Source organism: Chenopodium quinoa, unplaced genomic scaffold, assembly GCF_001683475.1.
Source record: "Chenopodium quinoa cultivar QQ74 unplaced genomic scaffold, ASM168347v1, whole genome shotgun sequence".
Taxonomy (NCBI): domain Eukaryota; kingdom Viridiplantae; phylum Streptophyta; class Magnoliopsida; order Caryophyllales; family Amaranthaceae; genus Chenopodium; species Chenopodium quinoa.
This window is the reverse complement of record NW_018744092.1, coordinates 1,416,608-1,438,862: the sequence shown is the minus strand read 5'-3', so window position 1 is coordinate 1,438,862 and position 22,255 is coordinate 1,416,608. Positions and strand designations below refer to the sequence as shown.

The following is a 22,255-nucleotide window of genomic DNA, read 5'->3' as shown; positions in this document are numbered from 1 at the left end:
AATATTTATAGGTAAAAAATATATACCAAAGTTAGTTACAAATAGTGCCAAAGTCATTTATTGCGATCACTATGAAACAAAGAAGAGTATTAGATAATTGTTTGTCTGAGTCGACAAATAACATGTTAACTTTTATTGAATATAATAGAATTTTAATGAGATTTTTGTGCTTTGGTATATAATACTTCCTCCATTTTTTTATTGCACCATTATGAGTGATTTCACGCTTTCCAATGCATTAATTTGGCTATTAATATCTTTAATTATAGTTTTATAAAAAGGGATTTTCGAAATGGTACCACCAAACTTTTGGCTTTTATTTCCAAATGGTACCCTTATTTTTTTATTTTTTTTTCCAACTAATACCATTGAAGTATTAATCTAATAGCTAGAGTAAACTCACTGTTAATTAGACTTAAAGTTTAGTTAGTTCGTTAAATAGAAGAGTATGTTTAACTCTCCCACCCACCAACATAAAAGAATATAGTAAACTCACTACTATTAAAACAGAATAAGAAGTAAATAGAAAGTAAGCTCACTATTAATTGCACACTCCCTTATGGAGAAAATACAAGTTTCTCAACATGAGAAACTTGTATTTTCTCAAAAGGGTATGAGCGTCATTTTGTGTGGAAAATAATGGGGTGTTTTTGTCCATCAAGAATTCTGGATGGAAACGTTGAATTGCAATGTTTGATGGCGTTAACTCAATAGTATTAACTTTGTTGAAGTCTGAAGGCTGAAGCTACCCAAATCCCTCCAAGTTTGAGCTTCACCTAAATCCCTCTAGGGTCAAGCTCCGCCCAACTCCGCTTGCTACCACCCAGCTTCGCCTAGCTCCAGTTGCTACCACCCCTCAATCTCACTAATGGAACTTGAAGAATTCTGCAACAATGGAGTTCGAGAAATTCAATGGGGAAGGGAAGCTAACAAGCAAACGACAAAACACCTACCCTTTGGGGTTCACCATACCATTAATTTATATATTTTTCGTAGGGTTTTTTCGTTAAAATCGGCGGCTTAAATGGTGGTGTTGGGATTGGGGGTTTTGTTGTGGTGTTGGTATTGGTGAGGATGGTGCTTGTTGTGGTGTTTAGCGGAATCCACCATTGTTGTTTGTTGAGGAAGGAAGAAGAAGGAAGGGAGGAAGAAGATAACAAGCTCACGAAGTTAATTAACTGTGCATGAATTACATCTACTTTCTCACATACAGTCAGCAATGGGGTCCACTACAATGTCTAAATAATTGCAAAACTGCCATTTGAGAAACAACCAACGTTTCTCAATTAAGAAATTTAGTTGGGTTCCTTTGGATGTCATTAAGCATGTCTTTCTTGAGCTAGCTGAAGAACTTGAGTACTTCTCTTGCAAATATTCTTACTATACTTCTGCTTTCTCTTTATTTTTCATTTTTTTTTGGGTCAGAGTGAATCAATTAAGGTAATTGGTATAGAATTAGAAGAGAGAAGAGTGGGTTGAGGTTGGTTGGGGTTTACGGTGGTGGATAGGTGGGAGCTAGGTTGGGGAGATTGGAGGTTGGGTTTCATGGTGGTGGGAGGGCGGGAGCTGGATTGAGGAATCTCTTCATCTCTGCCAAAAGTTAAATGGTACTCTAATCTGAATGTAATTGCAAGCGTATCTATAGTTTCGCCATCTCCAAGTCCACCATATCGTGAGATCAAACATTGTCGTCCACCAGCTCGTGTTTTAGGAGCTTTAATTTGACACTGTAAATTAAATAATACTTTTAATGTAATGCCACAAATGTTGTTGGTTAAAAAAATTTGTGGTTATTGCATAATTCACTTCATATTTTTTAATTCATGTTTCTTTGGCTTACGAATCAAATTGATACTCGTAATTAAAACCGAGTCATTCTAATTTAATCAAATTATGGTTTCAAAAGAATACGAGAATCATGAATGGAAGAAAGAGGAAAAACAGAGTCTCAAATGGAAATTTAATCCGTTTTTTTTAAAAAAAAAAAAGAAGCAGTAAATGGAGGTTTACTTGGTGGGTAGGGAGTTAAATATATTCTTTAATCAACAAATTGATTAAACTCTAAACCTAATTAACATCTAATAAACAATGGGTTTACTATAGCTACTAGATTAATATTTCAATTGTATTAGTTGGAAATAAGATAAAATTTGGGTACTATTTAGAAAAGCCAAAATTTTAGTGGTACCATTTGGAAAATCCCTTATAAGAATTAGAAAAAGTTTATATTTGAAAAGTAGATTTTGGGATGAATCTAACTAGATCCCACATGACTATGTTTTTCTTAACGGATATATCACAAAAGATGATCAAGAAAGATTACATGAATAGTGTAAAAGTCTTTATGGTGCAATAAAAGAAAAACGGATGAATTATATAATTCTCTCCTTCACTCACTTACAAGTGAATATGTCCTTTTGATTTATATTGATTAAAAGTATATTCATGGTGTTAGTTTTATCCTTTTTTTTTTATTTATTTTTATTTTTTTATTTTCCTTTGTAACAAAGCGGGATATGTATTTATAGAAAATTCAAACATTATTGGATAGAAACAAGCTCCTTCAACTACGCCAAAGCGCCAAACTTTAACACTAAACGACAGGGTAGGTAAAGCAATTCACCTAACATACGTTGTGCAACTGATAAGTCATGATTTGGATATTGTTTCCTTTACATATATGTCGATATACAATACAAACATCGTTTGAATTATTGATGTAAGGGGTAGTTATTTCTCGAGTGTTTATGTGTGGCTTGGACACCACTTGAATTATTGAGATACGAACTAGATAAGTATCATCAAAATTGTTTTTGTTGACATGCAATCGTAACATTGCCTACTTTTGAACTAACAAATCTGAATATCGTCCCATAGACATATTGGCATAACACCTGACTTTTGCCTACTTTAACGGTTAAATTTGTTAAAAACCTTTAAATCTATCTGCTAGCTCTCAAACTGAATTGGTCTAATTCGGTGCTTCAAAAGTTGTTAATTCCATAATGTTAGATGAAGATAATGAAAATGTTTGCTACTGCTTTCCTCAAACTTAAAATCATACTCTTGGTTAGTTCTGGTCTAATTCTATCCCTTAGCACCTAGTGTTGGCTTGTCTTTGTTACTTATGTCATCTAAATCCAAGCGAAAAGTTGATGCGTTGATGTTAAGCTATATGTGTAAGTGTGTGATAAGTAGAGTATGTGTACATGCTGCTACGTTACATGCAATGTTATGCGTACAAAAGGGTGTTATAGGCAAAGACTAATGTCATAAATGTGTGAAGATCCTAGTATAATGCATGATGAGCTAGACAATGATCACAATATACCAAAAAGTAAGCCATTGGTACACTTATTTTCTCTCTTCCTCCCTCATTTCTCCTACTAAGGGGTTGTTTCTCTCTCCGAGGCCTTGGGTCAATGCGACAACTTCCATGAGAATGCAACAACAAAATTGAGGCTTGAGGGTTTGTCTAAGGTGACAAAGGTCGATAAAGGGAAGAAACAAAATGTATTTTCTGGTCCCCCTGAGTTGGGGGTATGTGCTTGTACGGAAGGTGTGCCACGACAAAACAAGGGAATGAAATGCCGCTTTGCATTAGATGCTTTTTATCCAAACTTTTTTGTATTGAAGACACTACTAGAAAAAAGGGAAGAGAATTCGTTGGGGGAAAAGGAAGTCAAACTAATAATAAGAATCTTTCATATGGAAACCCAAAATATCCAATACATAGTTTAACCCACATCGAAATGGACAAATCATTTTGAAAAATTAAAATGAAATATAAGATCTCAAATTAGAAACAAATTAATTAAATTAAAGCTTATAAAATATGACAAGTGTCAATGACCTTGTAATTATAAAAAGGAAGGAATATGAGTAAAGTATGGTGAAGATGCCAAATTTTGAACTCAAAGTGATAGTATGCCCCCACAAAATAGTTTTTTTAGGGGCAAACTTCTAGAAAACTTCCATCCGATTGGATGTTAATTCATACAAAAATCAAATTAATTTGTCCTAAACTAATTTGAAAAATTCAAATTAGCTCTTGTGAAGATACCGCAATATACTCTTAATATTAGCTAATTTATATCCTAAACTAATTCGATCCGATCATTGAAAGATTTTCATCAAGTATCACTTAATAATATAAAACCTATGACCAGCTATTGAACTTAAATGGAACTCTTTGAATCTAAGTGTATCTGATTGAAATATATTGGACCTGATCAAAATTTAGTTGACATGAATTTAATTTTTTAGAAGGTGAAAAAAGTGCATACTAACAATTACTAAAATCAACTACTATGTTCAATAGTATGTGGTTTAAAATTATTTTATTTTCTTCGACAACATATTACAATAACAAAGGAGTTAAACCTGGTGATCACTGCTCAATAGATTGATTAATTGTTGTGTTGTCTATCAATCAAGAAAGAAATGCAATTACCTCCAACATTATTTCTACTCTTTCTTTTTAAAAAAAAAATGGAAAACTTATTACGGGGGACTAAGTCAAATCATAATTTAAAGAAGCTACAAGTATAATGGAGTATTTGGAGTGTTGGAATAATGGATCTATGAGAATGAATTGTAAATAGCCTTATACAATTGACACTAGTGGCCAGAGGGGGCACATATTACATATACTCAACAAATCGATATTTGTAAAACGTAAATGAATCTAAAAATGAATTTAATTTGACCACACTAAAAAAGTTTAACTGAATTATCTAAATTATATTGATTGCACAAAAAGAAATTTGACAAAAAAAAAAAAGATACAACGAGCTAATATAAAATTAAAGTAATACTTGATTAAATTACTTTCTAAAAATTGAATTTCAATAGAGAAATTTTTGTGAGAAGAATGGAATAGCACTCAATATAATTGGTGCAACTTATGCTATAAGAAAAATATAACGAGATAGACAACCAATTGAAAATAAAATAAAATTTAAGGAATGCAAGTACAGAAGCTTCATAAAGTTTGTGGAGTTATACTAATTTAACTAGACTAGGATTCTCAATCTTGATGGTATAAAACTTGAGAAAAGATATTTTGATGTTATTGTTGCATATGCATTTGCTTAGGTTAGTATAGAGCATTCACAATAGTAAGCAACAATCACTTGTAGCTTTGTTTGTCATATCCACAATAGTATAGAGCATCCAATGCAAAATTACAACCTTTATAGATTTTGTAGGTCCCACATGTCAACTAATAAAAAAAAAGCAACAACTTTAGCTTTTATAGGTCCCACATGCCAACTAAATTTGTTGCTAACTTATCCTCGATCTTCTTGAGGCTATGTAGTTCACAAAATTACAAGCCTCCTTGCTCCACAATGGTTAAGCATGATGCTCCATCTATGTAGTGGTGATAAAAAAATTTGGGTCGAGCCTTAACATCATATCTCGTGCCCAACCCGCAAAAAAGTAGCGGGCTTGTCGGGCCAAATTAGGTTTTTTGGGCCGAGATTGAGATTAAACCTAAAAATGCATTTTTAGGCTTGCCTTACCCACCCTAAAATCGGGCTAGATCAGGTCGGGCCATAGTTGATCACATTTACATCTATTTTATACGAAGTAATTGAAGCCTGGTCCTACAATCACTATAGATGCTTTTAGTAATTTTTTTCCCCCTCTATAGTAAACCTATATAGTCATAGTAATCGTGTGCTAAAATTAGATAAACAATGTGCTATTTCTTAATCCCTTGCACATGAATTCAACATTTAAGATATGTAGTTTGAAATGTCTTTTTACGCTAGGTACATGTAGAGGAAGTTGTACCTAGTTGTTGGGTTCTACCAATTGGATTAAAGGTTTTTTCTCAATTATGTAAGATTGATATTTGGTTCATTTGGACTTCTTGGAATTAATATGGTAAATTAAGGGTGCTTGTTCACCTTATTTTTAACAAGCTAAGAGGTACACGCTATGCGGGTACAATATAAGAAATTAAAAGGGAAAAAAAAAAAAATTAATCGACGCCCGCCATCAACCTAGAATCACCCCCCAAAAAAAAAAATCAAGCCATGTGTATTAGGAGTTGTGAATTTGAGAACACAAATGAAATATTTACTAAAAGCATCAGAAACAAAGAGGATTAAAAAAAAAAAAAAAAAACCATAACTGAGCAAAATTTGGAGGAGTCCCCCCCCCCACCAAAAAAAATAGAACAGTTTCATTTTTTATGGGGAGTGAGAACAATTGAAGATATAAATTTATGTGGAAGAAATGGAGCAGTTATTAGATAAGAGAGGTAATTTTGCAAATTGAGAGGGGTGATTTGGGGATAGTGAAATTTATCACCCAAAAAGCCCTTTCACTTTATTTATAGGATATATGAATTTATGTAAACTTATTAGACCTAATAAGAATTTATTATGGTTGTAGATGTAATCAAGAATAGCCCTTATTAATCATTATCACAACTTTTTTCTTCCTCTTGAATTTCTTCTTCTTTACTTGGGTTTTTTTTTTTTTCCTTCTTTTGTCATTTCTCATTCCACAACTAGCTCCTTTTTCTTAGCCATCTCTTTGTTTTCTATATATATATATTTTTTTTCATTTTATCCTCATCTCTGGCATTCTCTTTATTTCTTTCCATGGTTTTTTTTTTTGCTGGTTTATAGTTTCCATTATTTGTTTTCACAATTATAACACACATTAAATATCATTATATTTCTGTCACAGCGAACCAATGGGCATGCCTCAAGACAAGACCTAAAAGACGTCTAATTTAAATGATTTATTTTCTAATAGTTGTGCATGTTATTGGATTAATTTCAAATCATATATATTATGGTACATTGCTCTTCAAAGGGCTTTACAATTCTATCTCTACAAATATATACCAAACATATTTATTATGTAGCTCTTAAGAGCATATGCATTAGGTATCTTGGAAGAGTTCTCCAAGTGTTTCATGGAGGAGAAGGAAATTGAAGACTTAGTTTTATCCTAAGAAAAGACACTTTGAGAGCATGTTTATTGGGATTCTTGTAGTAGCTTTCCAAGTGACTCTCTAAGGAGCAAGAAATGAAGAGGTAACTCTATACCAAGTTTGCAATAGTGAGAATATTAAGCAGCTCTTCGTGGATGACCCTTATTCAAGAGCCACTTCATTGTTTTTGGAGAGTTAGGTCTATCTCTAATTATATGACATGCGTTGTAATACCCTGAAAATTTCCTTCTTTTAAAATACATTTTTTCCTCTAAAATAAAACATAAACTTAGGAAATTTCCAAAAGTTTACCGCCACCGTGATAACGGCTAAGGCTTTTCAAAGTCACACAACAGAAGACCAACTTTTAAAAACTCAAATAAAATAAAGCTTAATAAAACAAACGCAAACTTCAAAATCAACTTATATGAAACGAATAACTTGGAACCATTAAATGCCCTTTAAAACCAAACCAAAATATTTAATCAATAACTATATGTTAGTGTCAACAATTAAATAAACAATCCAATACAATAAGAAACAAAGCAAAGAAACATATAACCCTATTCGCTCAATCTCATCATGCTTGATATGCTCCTTCTACCTGTACTTCTCTTTATTTCAACCTCACTACTCGCCATATAAAATGGGTCATAGTAGGGCCAATACAAAGAAAAGTCAAACACAAACAACAAAGTACGAATCAGCAAAAGCTGAGTACGTATGCACCAATAGGAACAATCACACTAACATGAATACCCCAGCAATAGACAATAAATAAATAAAATATGCTTGCCATAAAACACAAGTCAACTTACCTTTGAATCATGGCTCTATTTTATTTATTAATAAATAGATTTGGATAATGCATTGAACGAGCTTCCTTCCTTACCTAACCCTTTATAATATTGGGCTTTCCAACTAGGGATTTACCCAACTTGGCACCTACTATGTCACAAAAGTGACGGAATTCCAGCGCAATAATAAAAGAAAGTACATCATCCTGTATTCATGTAGAAGATATGGTTAAATATAAAACCCCATAACTCCCCCCCATTTGTTCATACAATTAGTAGAAAAATATAAATGAGCACTGGTTCAAAATCGGTTTTTCGCACCAGTTTTGAACCAATTGAGATTTGAGGGGTGCAAATAATTGATTTTATTTGCACCGAGTCAAAACCGGTGGTAATATTATTTAATAGCAGCGGTTAACCGGTGCACATTTGTTGTTATTAGCACCGGTTAACCGGTGCCCATTATGCCCATTATTTAGTCACCTTAACGTGGTAATGGGTACCACAACGGACTAGCAACATTTTCATATCAGCCCGTCACATTTAAGATGATGAACAACTCAAACTTCTCTAGCCCAACCCTTGCATACTAAAGCAGCATTTGCCTTGTCATTGTCTTCTTCAAGCTTAGGCAAGATGTGATTTCTGAGAAGATCAGCATCTGAACCGACAGTAAAAGCATTGGCGATGATAGGCCTGCAGGGTCTCTAAAAATCACTAGTCGATCACCCCATCTTTTGTTAACTCTTTTATTAAGCATTACTCTCTTCCTCTTTCTGTAGTTTTGAACCCATTTAGAATATCTATCGACTGCTAAATGGTGATTGGGGCAGACACTAAGATGCTTCAAGGAACCATTTTTCTCCATAAGATATTTGACACTATTCCTTGGTACAAAAACTGGCCATGGTGCAACCACTTTGCTTTGTACCTGATCTTGATCTTCTTGTAACTCCTCATTTTCTTGTGGAATTTCTTCTGGAATTATTTTTTCTGCCATTGAAATTTTCTTATGTGAGTCTTTCGAGAAAGGGAACAGCTCTGATAGATTAAATTTTTAGAGAGAGAAACAAAACTGACTTAGTGAAAAAGGAAGATTTTGAGTGAAGTGACTACTCATATTTATAATTAGTTTTGCGTCACTCCTTTGACGGTTAAAATCCTCTGTTACTTCAAGTCATCGTGGGGAAACCATGTAACTCTTCAACTTCTTGAAAGTAGTTTATCCAAAAATCACATTAAGGGGAGTGAATTTGGAACTAAACCGTCATGGATTTTGCATTTTAAATCCCACTTTCAAGAATTTTACTGATCATTTAATTTTTATTGGGAAATTAGAAGTGTCTTTTCACTTAAATGTCAATAAATACGGTTGTCTGTCACTTGGTAAGTCGTGAAATTAATTATAATTACAACCCATATATTTCAATTTGAGAAAATTAAAAATATATTTGTGTGGGTATAATCATAGTAATCCAATTGTATCGCTTGATCAAAGAACAAATCATTCTTAATTTATATTGATCATATAATTTGAAGAAGCCCAAAATTAGACATAAACAGAAGTTAAAATCTTCAAAGAGTCAAGACATGATCAAAAACATGCTTAAGTACTTAGTTTCAAAAGAACTAAGGACATGCAATAAATCATATTTGAGTACTTAACTCTTTGGCCTAACGTTAGTTCAATTTGGACAAAAAAGAAATCGAACTATGCAAACCCTAGCCTTTGATCAATCTGAAGTGTAATTGGGGTTTCTAAGATACTTGTGTGTTGGTTCATACATATCGGAGGACAAATTGGAGCTGTCTCCTTGTTCAATTATCATTATCCTTCCCAAGCTTCTTGACGGAGACTTCTTAGCCCTTCTTTGTCTCCTCTTCCTTTAAGGCTCACCTTCAGCCCTTCTGCGCTTATGGCTTTTCTTCCTCCTTATGGGCTAATTTCCTAACGTTAGATCAGGGTTAAAGCCAAAACATGCATTTCCAAACACAACTTGGCGATGAAACTCAGCATCTTCTGCCTTTTTGATATCTTTCTCCAAAGTTAGCACCTTTAGCTATTGGATGTCCTCCTCCGAGCAAAACTTCTCTTTCTCAAGGAATTCAATTGATAGTTCATCTATATTTAGATCAACTTTTACTGTCTTTCCCTTGGGATGAGACTCGGCTGTGTTAGAGGTTGGACTCTCCATAACTTAGGTGAAAGAAGGATTTTTAGGAAGATTTTGAAGTAAATTTTCAGACAAAAGATCTTTGTGAAGAGAGAAGACGCACCTTGCGTGCTTTAAGTAAAAGTGATTTAATGATCTCAACCTATATTTATAAGTTGTCATAAATGCTCAGATCACTTTTAAATTATATAATTTTCGAAAATTACTTATCAATTACCCTATAAAAGCTATCAACAGTGTTATTTGATAAGCTTTGTCGAAGGGTAATTTAGTAATTCCTTACTTTCATCGCTGGATTTCCAATTAATAATTGAGCCCTAAAACGCTGCGTTTAAGGTTGTGCAACTCAATTTTAATTGGGAATCGATTTATGTGAAAACAAACTCTGCTAAACCACTCGAATCGTTTTGTGTCTGAACGAAATCAAATGGTATAATTTAACTAACTCTCAAACTCTTGGAAAAAACCATATAAACCTTCGAAGTTTCCTTCACCCAACCTCATCACCAATATATACTAATATATACTAATATATTTTTAAAGTGACTCAAAAGGATTTTATCAAACGAAAATGATTGGTTAAAATTATGATTTACAAAAGATTTTGATATGCAAGCCGGGAATTCAATAGCCGAAAATCAGATTTTCCACTTTGTGTGCATCTTTCTCCAAGTCAATCAACATAAATACCAAAGTCAATTATTCTTCTATAAGCATGACCAAAGTCTATTTCTTTTCTTTGAGTTTGACCAAAGTGAACTTGGTCACCAAGTTTTGACATCACACTTGACCACCAAGTCAGTCAATGGAGTTTCTCAAACTCTATAAATAGCACCCAAACTTCAACCATTTTAATCTAAAAGTTTCATCTTGCTCTCAAAGCTCCATCCTTCTTTTCTTCTTTCTTTCTTCTTTTACCTCTCATTTTCGTAATAGTTCAGCCCGTATATGTTCCAAGCCATTTTTTGATCCCTTATGATCATTTTTAGCCTTCTACTGTATGAGACAAGTTGTTCTTCTCAAAAAATCCTTGAGGTTAGGCTCAAGAATCACCCAATTCGGAATTATATACTATGCGATATGACCTCTGGAAGATCTACCTCCTTCTTTCCAACATGAACCTTCCCGTGAGTTTTGCTACTTTAAATTGTTTTGCGGTTAGTTTTCTAAAATTAATATCTATTTTCAATTTATGATTTTTATAAGTTTTCATATTTGATGCTTATTTAAAAATACTCTATATAATGTTTATTTAGGAGATAGTTCGTGGTTGTAAATCTAGGTGGAATAGTTGTAAAGATCTAGGTACTTACTTGTGGCTAGATCTTTAAATATGTGATTTTATACAAATGTGTTTTGTGTTTTGAATGATGAACTATGTTTGAATGTTGAACAAGGATTTATGAATGTTTATAAAATTAATTCTATAAGCATGTTTCAATAAAAACGATTGTTTAATCTTAAATATTTAAACGCTATATAAGCTTGTTTGTAAACTTACTTTGTTTACCAAATTGTTTAAGAAGGAAATGTTATCATTTTAATCATCCCATACATGGGAATTAGAAGGTTGATTTATCAAAGATATTTATCGGATTTTTATGACCCCCACTATGCGGAGATAAATAATAAGGCTATGAACTATGTATGATCTAGGCTTTTCGATCCCCTCGTATAGCACTATGTAAGGAGTTACTAGCTTGGGGGGTGTACACACTTAGGTTGGGAAAATGGTTTACGAAAACGTTGATCTTTCATTTCTATTGGAATCTATTTTTGAAAAGTCGTTGGCTTTGAAATGATAATAATTTTTGGAATGTTTCTAAACATTTCTAAATGTGAAATTTCTATTTATAGAATGTTTTGAATAAATATTATTTATAAATGTTCAATCTTACGAAGGCATGTTTAACTAACTAAATTGATTTTACATATCTAACATTGGTATGTACTTAGTGTTTTTGCTAATCCATACTTCTCTTTTGTTGGCTTTGCCCTACTTATCATTCATTGATGAGTAGTTAGGTGTTTTCAAGTGTTGATGCTAGTTGTTGCATTGGGGACCTTTAGGAAGTAATCACCTAGATTAGGGTTTTCACTATTGTGGTATCTTGTTGAAGTACTCCACTATATATATACTAGTCATTTTCCATTCGATATTATTATTCATATTATTAATACAAAAAAAAAGGTTAAGTATGTATTTCTTTCGCTGCAAGCCTCTGTTTTGAAAAGTCTAACGTAATCACGTGGCGGCAATATCCCTAAGTTACTTTCTAAATCCTGTTTATAATAATTATTATTGGAGAGTAATTTGGGGGTGTTACATATACTCTTTAATCATCAAAAACATAATTATAAAACATACTAATCATATTTCAATAATTAAAATCAAAGCCCAAAACATATAATTATATAAACAATTGATTAAAACAAGGAGGAGAGAAAGAGAGAGAGAAAGGTGGCTCATGGTGGCTGGTTGGGCGGACTTCCGGCGGGCGGCAGCCCACCTGGTGTCAGCTGGTGCGAGGCGGTGATTAGAGCTCGAGGTGGCAGCCGGCGCAACGTGTGGCAGCAAGTGGGTTGAGCATGGCGATCCATGCGTGAAAACACATGCATGAAAGGAGGAAAAAAATAAGGGAAAGAAGAAAGAAAGAAAAGAAAAGAAAAAGTAAGAAAAGGAAAAGAAAATAGAGAAAAGGAATACTTACTTTGCAAATTCTGATTTTGAGCCTCTTTGTGTGACAAATTTTTAGGGTTTTGGGGATATTTATAGAGTAGAGAATAGAGAGTAGGTTTGGGCTCTACAATTTAGTGGGCTTAAGTTAAGAAATATTTGACCCATAAGGCTCAAATAAAGAAATTGGGCCTATTTAAATTAAGTGGGGTAGGTCCAATAAGGATATGTAGGAATAGTTTACATACATATGATTATTTAAACGAGTCAAAATAAATTATAAACGTTTAATCCAAAATAAAATTTACTTTTATAAAACTCAATAATTAAAATACTTTAGCCCTTTACATATTTAATTAAAATCATTGAGCCCTTAAAATAATAAATAATTAAATAATTTATAGAATACATAAAAAAATACTGGGTATTACATGCGTTGACATAGGTTATATCTCTCTAATTTGTTTTTATCCCACATATACAGGTGAATCATGTAGAGGCACCCACCATTGCTTGGAATACATTTGGATATGTATTTGAAGGGTGTCTTGTGAATTGAAAAGATAACGACAAAGACAGAGAGAGAGAGAGAGAGAGAGAGAGAGAGAGAGAGAGAAGGATGTGATGGATCATTTGGAGAGTCATGTACCAATGTACACACACTCATCTTCTACAGAGAGAGAGAGAGAGAGAGAGAGAGAGTTGGCTTTATCCTTTATGTATGTCTCTCCAATTTTTTTGGCCAAAATTGGGTGGATTTACATAAACAGACACTAAGTCCCCCCCCCCTGGAATATGTATGTTAATGACATCTTGTAAGTGATTTTAGAGCAACTCTAACGGTGCAAATCGGAGAGTTGCTTGCAAAGTGGAGTTAATAGCCAACCATTGGAGGGAATTGTGAAGCTATAGTTGGGCCAAGCTATTCGCTCAACCAAACTAATTAACTTAAGAAATTGAAGAAGCCAAATAATACTCTTTGCTTGAGCGTGAAGCCCACTACAACAAAGGAAAACAGAGATTGATGTTCAAGTGCAATAGATGAACTAGCTTCAAGTGTTTTGTTGATTGGCAAGTAGGACCCATATAAAAAGGAAAAGTTATAGCTAACCATTGGAGTATATTGTAGCTGGAAATGGGTGTAGCTTAAGAATTTGATGTGGCATATCAAGCAATAAGGTAAATTAGCCAACTACTAGAGTTGCTCTTATAAGGAAAGAGAAAGAGAAAAGTAAGAGCCAGCTCCACCTTTACAATGAAGATCTTGAGTGGCTATTATGTACGTATCTTCTATATAGAGCCACATGAGGATAACTTTTGACTGAGAGCCACTAAAACTATTTTTGAAGAGTTAGCTTAATTTCTAATTATGTAACATGGGTCAAAGACGAATCATAACCTCTTCCACTTATATTAATCCCTCGCATTGGCCATATCTCCATGGAAAAACACTTTGCCATTATTGAGTAAATATTTTGACGATGAGATATTGGCAGAGATCGTGGGGGATTAACCATTTGAAAAGTCACATACAAAATTACAAATAGAGTTGGGTATGGGCCGGATCAGCCAGCGGGCGGCACGGGCACGACACGCTAGCGGCCCGGCATGACCTTGCTAGCAGTCTTGCACGACACGAGGAACGAGGGGTGGGCCGTGTTGTGAACAAAAAAAATGGCAAGAAATTTTGGCCCGCCAGCACGGCGCATAATAGTAAAAATAATAAAAATTACTATAAATAATAAAAAGAACTATAATAAATTAATAATAAAAATAAAAATAAAAATAATAAAAAGAACCATAATAATATAAAGAACTATAAATAATAAAAATAAAAATAATAAAATTATTTAATTAATAATAAATAATAAAAAAAATAATGAATTGGCATGCGGCCAGACACAGCTGCCAGGCACGTTGGCCGTGCTGTGAGCTAGGGTGTGTAATTCAACGGCCCAACCCGGCTTCATCTCACCCCGCCCCTTCCTCCGGCCCAAGCTGGCACAACCCACGGCGGCACAGACCGGCCCGAATTCAAGACCAACTCAAGTGCTTATTGTTGGAGTAGAATTTGCTTTCAAATTACTCCATTATGGAAGACTAATAGCAAAAACCAACTTGAAAATTACAAATATATACACAAACCCAATTTTTCAAACACCCAATCAAACTAGTGTCTGAAAACACCATTCTTCAGTCCCACCACCTGCAATCAAATCCCCACAACTGGAAATTTGACGAAACAAATGAAAAACATGTGGTTGTAATCCTCCATTGTCGTCTTCTCGAATTCCCTGTTCTTTTGGAACTTCTTCACGACTGTTCTTTCTTTCTCATACTTGCACGCAAACTCCTCTTTCTCTCTTTTTCTCCATAATTCAGAACTTAATCATTTTCATAAAATCTTACTGAAACTTCATCTTCCATTACAGCTAAAACAACCCCAACAATGGCGTTTTCTCTCTCTACCACTACACCAACTCCAACTTCACTCACTAAATTCTCCTCTCTCCCCTTTCGCTCTCCTCACCATCGCAAATCCCAGATCATTTCTTCTTCTAGAAGGTTCTCGAATTTTCCAGTATTACGTGTTACTGCTCCTTCAATCAGCTCTCCTGAAGAAAAGCAAGGAGAAGAAGAAGTACCCATTGATTCAGACGACATCGTTTTACCTGGGAGTGAAGAAACAGAGCAATCGTCAAAATTTACATGGCGAGATCATTGGTACCCTGTCTCTCTTATTGAAGATCTCGATTCTCGTGTTCCTACCCCTTTTCAGCTCCTTGGACGCGACGTCGTTTTGTGGTTTGATAAGTTGAATAATCAATGGGTTGCTTTCGATGACAAATGCCCACATCGTCTTGCTCCTCTGTCTGTAAGAATTTCGATAATTTTTTGATTAAATTCATGGTTTTTGTTTGATTTAATGAAGTGGGTTTCTTGTTGTTTGATTGATTTGATGAATTGGGTCCTTTTGAATTCTTCAATTTGGTTGATTTTGGTGGAATTGATTTGATATTTATATATTATGTTGTGATGATTTGGATGATTTGTTAGGAAGGGAGGATAGATGAAAATGGGGATTTGCAATGCTCGTATCATGGTTGGTCTTTTAATGGTTGTGGGTCATGTACTCGGATACCCCAAGCCCGATCGGAGGGACCGGAAGCTCGAGCCGTGAAGTCACCTAGAGCCTGTGCCACAAGGTTTCCGACTATGGTGTCTCAAGGCTTGCTCTTTGTTTGGCCTGATGAGAATGGGTGGGAGAGAGCTAATGTAACTAAACCTCCTAGGTAACTTATCCTAAACTCTTAGAAATGTGAATTGGTTGGTGATTAAATAATGATTATGCTTTGGCTTTCATGTATTTTATATTGAATATATAGTTGATTAGTACTTGGAAGTTAGGTGTAAGATGATTGTTTATTAGCTAGTTATTATATTCAATTTTATTTAATGTTTGTGGTGTGTTATAAGTAGGAAAATGTTTGAATTATTAATTGCTGATTTGGGGTTGTGTTGTTTATTGGCTAGGTTGCCAGATGACTTTGATAAGCCTGAATTTGCCACAGTATCGATCCAGCGTGATTTGTTTTATGGCTACGATACTTTGATGGAGAATGTCTCGGATCCCTCTCACATAGACTTTGCTCATCACAAGGTCTACTTCAATCTTGGAGCATTGCGTTTGTAGTTGACCTTATTATGTATTTGTGATGTGGTTTAGACTAAGGTTCTTGCCTCAGGGTGCACCCAGTTTAGAAATTTTGGTTGCCATTTGATCAAAGCAATTTGCCACTAAGCTTCTTCTCTTTAGGTTAATTTGATTTCAATCTAAAATGAGATTCCAAAGATAAAACCTTAAAAGTACATGTTGAAATCTTTAAAATTCGTTAGTTTAAAAGTTATCTCAATAAGACTTGAGCTTCTAAATATCACAACGTGACAATAAGTATGCTTTTTTACATTAGCCCTGCCAACTGTTAAATTACCAATGTCACTCACTAGGATTTAAAGACATACCCTAACAGTTTCCAAGTCAAGTCATTACTCAAAGCTTCTAAGCCTATTAAAAGGCATAATGGCATTTTATTTTATTTTTTGGTTAAAATAGTAGCTGGCCATTTGAATGCTGACATGCTAATTGGGTGACTAGTGTAAACACTCATCTTATGCAAGTAATGCTACATCTGTCATAACCCAGTGAATCCCTTCTTTGAAATGAAACTCTATGGCAGCTTTTATTAGTTGGATGTAATATAACTCTAAGTGCTTCTACTTACTGCATACCTTCCATAACTTATTCACTCAATCCTCATATAATGGCATGGCATGCTGGAAGTTGATCTATTTTTTGCTTTGATTATTGGAGACTCTGTAGGACGTGTTATATTCATAGGCCAAGTAGGCATTGAAGTTTCTGTGTATAAGGAACCTCATATTAAAGATGTTCCTTAAGAGCTGAATACTCTTTGCTGTAGCTGACTCCATCCCTATATACTTTTTTCACCAATCCAGGTTACAGGAAGGAGGGACAGGGCCAAGCCTTTGCCATTCAAGGTTGAATCCAGTGGTCCTTGGGGCTTTGCTGGAGCCAATGATGACAACCCAAAAATAAGTGCTGAATTTATTGCACCTTGTTACTATATGAATAAGTAAGTTTGAGATTGTCTGTTATGTTATAAGCTAATTATGCATAATAGTTGGGGTTTGTGTATTGGAATTGGTCTGACAAATTTTGTTATTGCACTTCAATCTCGGATGCAAAACAGTCATAATGAAGGAATTGTCAGTATGCCTTGTCTAGAGCCTGGCAGAAAACCATTTTCTAATGTTTGAGTGGATAATTTCTGTTATTTCGGTTCGGTTAGTCATTACAAATTTATGGGATGTTTTACAGTCTTGTAGCATGCAACTCTTTTTGTTCTACAAATTGACAGTGTAAAGTAGATAGCTATAGTTGGGAGACAGCAAATAGAGTGAAACAGTTTTATTTATGATGAAGGCAGTCTTTGTATGTAGCCACAGCAAATAGAGCGAATCAATTTTATTTATGTGAAGGCAGTCTTTGTATGTAGACTGGAGCACGACTTCCATCTTTCAAATGTGTTTTTTTTTTTCTCTGTTAACGTGGGAATGGAAGGTGGTTTTATTTAAAGAGTAGTATAATATTGGCGATAACTGTAGTTCTTTCAAACTGGTAAGGTGAGAAGTATTGTGTGATTACGAGGTCAATGATTCTTCATTTGTAGAGTCATAACCCTTTTGTTATATTCTAGGAAAATGGTGTAGTGCTTCAAAAAGGGCTTTATACAATTCCCTTCTCCTGAAGAATGATAAGTTTTGTTGGACTATAAGATGATTGATTGAACTAGTTGTTTCCACAAATGTGATGATTTTCTTTTTCTTGGCTCAGGATAGAGATAGATGCAAAGCTTCCTGTTGTAGGTGACCAGAAGTGGACAATATGGATATGTTCCTTCAACATACCAATGGCACCTGGCAAGACACGTTCAATTGTTTGCAGTGCTCGTAACTTTTTCCAGTTGACAGTGCCGGGTCCTTCTTGGTGGCAGGTGAGAGCTTGGAATTCGCACTGTTGAAATAATGATGCCATCCTCTGTCACATACTTGAAAATATGCAATTTTTTTGTGTTTGTTTTCTTAGTCTCCCGAGGTATCTTTAATTGTCTGAACTTCTTTCCCTCTCTTGCTGCGATATTTAGACACATGCTATAAATGATTCAGGATAGAGAAGGAAGGGTGAAGACATAATATATGCTAATTTGATTCATATTGTCTCAGGATATTCTATTAATAATAATTAGCATATCTTTTCACCTTTCCCTTCTGTACAAATTAATCATTAAGGTTTCTGTTTCTTTTTCTCTTCTCTTAATCCACTAACTGTTATATACAAGCTTTTTAATACTTTTGAGTGATAAACTATCTGCAAGAATCTTAAGCACTATCCTCGTGAAGGGCTGGAGCTCAAGGAACATCATTTGTGATTTATAATACATCTGTTCTTATTTGTTGTTGCTTCTGATTGTTTCAGGTGGTTCCAAGATGGCATGAACATTGGACGTCAAACAAAGTGTATGATGGAGATATGATTGTGCTTCAGGGTCAAGAAAAATTCTTTCATTCTAAAACAACAGATGAAGATATTAATGCGCAATACACAAAAATTACTTTCACACCAACACAGTCAGATCGGTTTGTTTTGGCGTTTCGTAACTGGCTGAGACGGCATGGTGACGGGCAACCTGAATGGTTTGGTGATGTAAAGCAACAGCCTTTACCATCAACAGTTTTGTCCAAACGTCAGGTAAGCGTTGTGCTATACCCTGTGATACTAAGCAAGGGGATGCTTTTGACTCTTTTGAGATGTTTACGTTCTTGTTTCTTCTCTCCACTAATCCTCCAGACATGAAAATAGCCAAATAGTAAAAATGACAAACCAATTATAAAGTAGAAACTTGTAAAACTGATGATTAATGTCTGTGCAATAATTATCCTGGGTATTTGCGCTTGGGGGGATTTGTGCTGTGGACTAGAGTGTTGGGCAAATGATTAGTAATCCACTGCCAAGTCAAATCTACTAGCCTGTGTGCAACCTCTTGCTAATATCCTGGGGGAGGGGGGTTCCCGTGTCTCAGATGTTCAGAACCTTTCAATGGTTGCCCCTGCACTTGCAAAATGTCAATTTCTGTATATTCTAAATTGATAGTTATATGGAACTCCTTTCCTCCAGATGTAATAGTCACATCCATATACTATTAAAAAATGTTTGGACTAAGTTGTCACGTCCTAAAAATGTAATGGTTAATGAATATTTTAATATGAAGTAAATGATTGGGAGAGGAATATAGGGTATATCTGTTATATCATGTCTGAACTTTGATTGTGAAATCTTCAAACAATGTGCCAACTAGTTCTGGATAGATGGAGTAGTTCATTCTAATCCATAAAGATGTAGATTGACTAGATTCTATCCCCAGTTATGTTATATTACAGTATGTGATGGTCTTATTGAATGAATCCACTTACCATTTGGCCCATTGACCAAGTTGAGTTTAACATAAGCACTGCACTGAGAATAAGTTTGCTGACAACTTATAGCCTTCTTTGTTGTTTATAGAATTTCGGTCCAGATTCACTGTACTCTCCTCCTGTTATGATTTCTCCCTACAGAGAAGGGGGGGGGGGGGGTTGGTAAAATACGTTGAAAGTTACCATTAATATATTCAACGTGTGAAATATTAAAAAAAAAAGAAAAAAAATTAATAAAAAAAAAATTAATTTACATTAATATGAATCTAATATGATTACCCATGCTAAACTTATCTTTTTTTTTTTTTTTTTATAAATCATAAAATACGGTCAAATATATTTTATTTTGACCACACGAATTCTCAAATACGGAGTATTAATTAAGTCAAACTTTAAAGAACGAAGGTAGTATTAATTCTAAATTATTTATATCTAGGTTACTAGTGTTCACCGTACACTTTTTCTATATATTTGTGCACTGCATTACCTCCCTAATCACAGGACAATTCCATAATCTAGCCTTTAATAATTCATAATGTTTCTTGTATTAGTTGGTGTGCGTAAATCAATCGATTATGCCAAATAAAACGTCTTATGCTGTGTAATGTCTATCATATGCAGATGCTGGATAGATTTGAGCAGCACACCCTGAAGTGTTCTTCGTGTAAAGGAGCCTACGAGGGTTTTCAGATGTGGCAGAAATTACTGATAGGTGCAACAATAATTTTTGCTGCTACAGCCGGCATTCCATCAGCATTGCAGTTACGGTTAATTTTAAGTGGGCTTTCGATTGTTAGTGCTGCAGTTGCTTATGTATTGTATGACCTTCAGAAGAACTTTGTGTTTGTTGATTATGTACACGCTGACATTGAATAGGATGTGAAACCAGGAGAGAGTCACATATGTGTATAGCCATTAAAAAACTCACAGTTAGGTTTATCAAAATATTCTTTGACATAGTTTACAGTATGTGTCAGATAATTTTGCCATTGTTATACTGTTAAATTTGCTTGAGAGGTAGAAGTCTCAAAATTTTGTACTGAATTTCTGTACACTATAGTCTACAGCACAAATATCATAAAAATAAAAATAACAAAACAATAAATAAACATTGAATTTCATTGCAATCAAAAGTTCACACACAAAGTTCATACATTACATTACACTATTCAGAATGCAGCTAATCTGTGCCACAAGTTAATTCTATGCTCATATAGCTGCTCCCATCCAACAACACTTGACTCACGAAAACGAAACCAAAAGTCAGCAATAGGGGGGATAGGATGGTCACGCTCAAGCTCTAAATGAATAAAATGTGACCCACCTACGATAGCAATCACGAACTCTGACTTGGGCGCAGTTGCTGTGTCAGGGGCTCGCAACGGTAACACTGTGCAGCATGGGTAGACGTCGTTTCGAGTAAACCTGATCCCATAAAAAATTACCGTTGCGTTGAAAAGCGTAGCAATAGGAAACAAATCCTGAATGACTTCCATCCAGTGAATTTCCTCACACGAGCCGCTGTTCCATCTAATGCGCCAGAGTTCATAATCCAACCCACACGGCTTATTGTAAATCTTGCTATACAACCCGGAATAAGCTGCAATCTCATTGGCAATTGTTTGTCGAATTAGTCTCCATTTATCTTGATCACCCATGAAGAAGTCGGCCACACAACGAAAACCGCAATTTCCATCACTAGTAACATCATTCCACCCAACTAAGTAAGGCAAAATGATTGCTGGAAGCAAGTGGACATATCTACAACCATTGATGCTGAAGTAATTAGTATGTACCTTGCCAATAATGGATTGTGCTACGTATTCGGTTGTGAACTCAGGCATGTCAACACATGTATTGATGCTAAGACTCTTCCAAAATGGATGAATTTGGTCTAAGTAGTACTTTGTCTTTGTAACAATCAAAGTATGTATCCGACAAGCACATGGTATCCCATGGGTAACCCGGAGTGAACAACCGCAACGTTGATGCACCTCTCCATTCAACTCCCTCATCCTCACCGTCTCAGCATCCAAAATGGATAAACAATGGCTGGAAACCTTTCCATTAAGGTGTTGTAACGGCACATGGTGTTTGTATTTTGAGATCATACCCGATTCTACTCTGCATACATACAAACTAGAACTAATTCCTGAGATATGAGCTGTAATCTGCTTATGTACCTCAGTCCATATCGTATCCAAATCTCCAGTAGCCGAGTCAAGAAAGTACTTTAACGGCGAATGTCGGCTCTCAACCCTACAATTATTGACATTACCAACGTGCAGTACTTGGTCTGTCCAACACTTGACAAATTTCTCTTTATGCACTAGCCAAGTGCCCTCAATGTAATCAATTACCTTCGGCCATCTTCCCCATGTAGTCTTCAATCTCTCGAGAGCTTGCTCATACTCCGCTTCGGATGCAGCATCCATGACATGTTTCCATCTCTCACTTGTAAAATTAAAACCCATTAACATGTTTTTGCATAATACAGTCACGTAAGCCTTAACTTCCTTGTTAATATGCCATCGACAAAACAAATGTGTTGTGTTGGGAAACACACTCCTTAGCGCCGCACATAAGCCAAGCTCAC

General features: G+C 34.9%; 1 protein-coding gene across 1 annotated transcript; it reads left to right on the top strand.

Moving 5' to 3' along the window:
- The first annotated feature begins 14,730 nt into the window (after nucleotides 1–14,730).
- Nucleotides 14,731–20,698, top strand: LOC110691778 (pheophorbide a oxygenase, chloroplastic-like). The gene is made up of 7 exons (XM_021868726.1): nucleotides 14,731–15,478; nucleotides 15,661–15,896; nucleotides 16,138–16,264; nucleotides 17,122–17,258; nucleotides 18,020–18,179; nucleotides 18,662–18,934; nucleotides 20,281–20,698. Exons 1-7 carry the CDS (start codon nucleotides 15,053–15,055, stop codon nucleotides 20,533–20,535), a joined length of 1,614 nt encoding a protein of 537 aa, XP_021724418.1. The 5' UTR covers nucleotides 14,731–15,052; the 3' UTR covers nucleotides 20,536–20,698.
- Nucleotides 20,699–22,255: the final 1,557 nt, after the last annotated feature.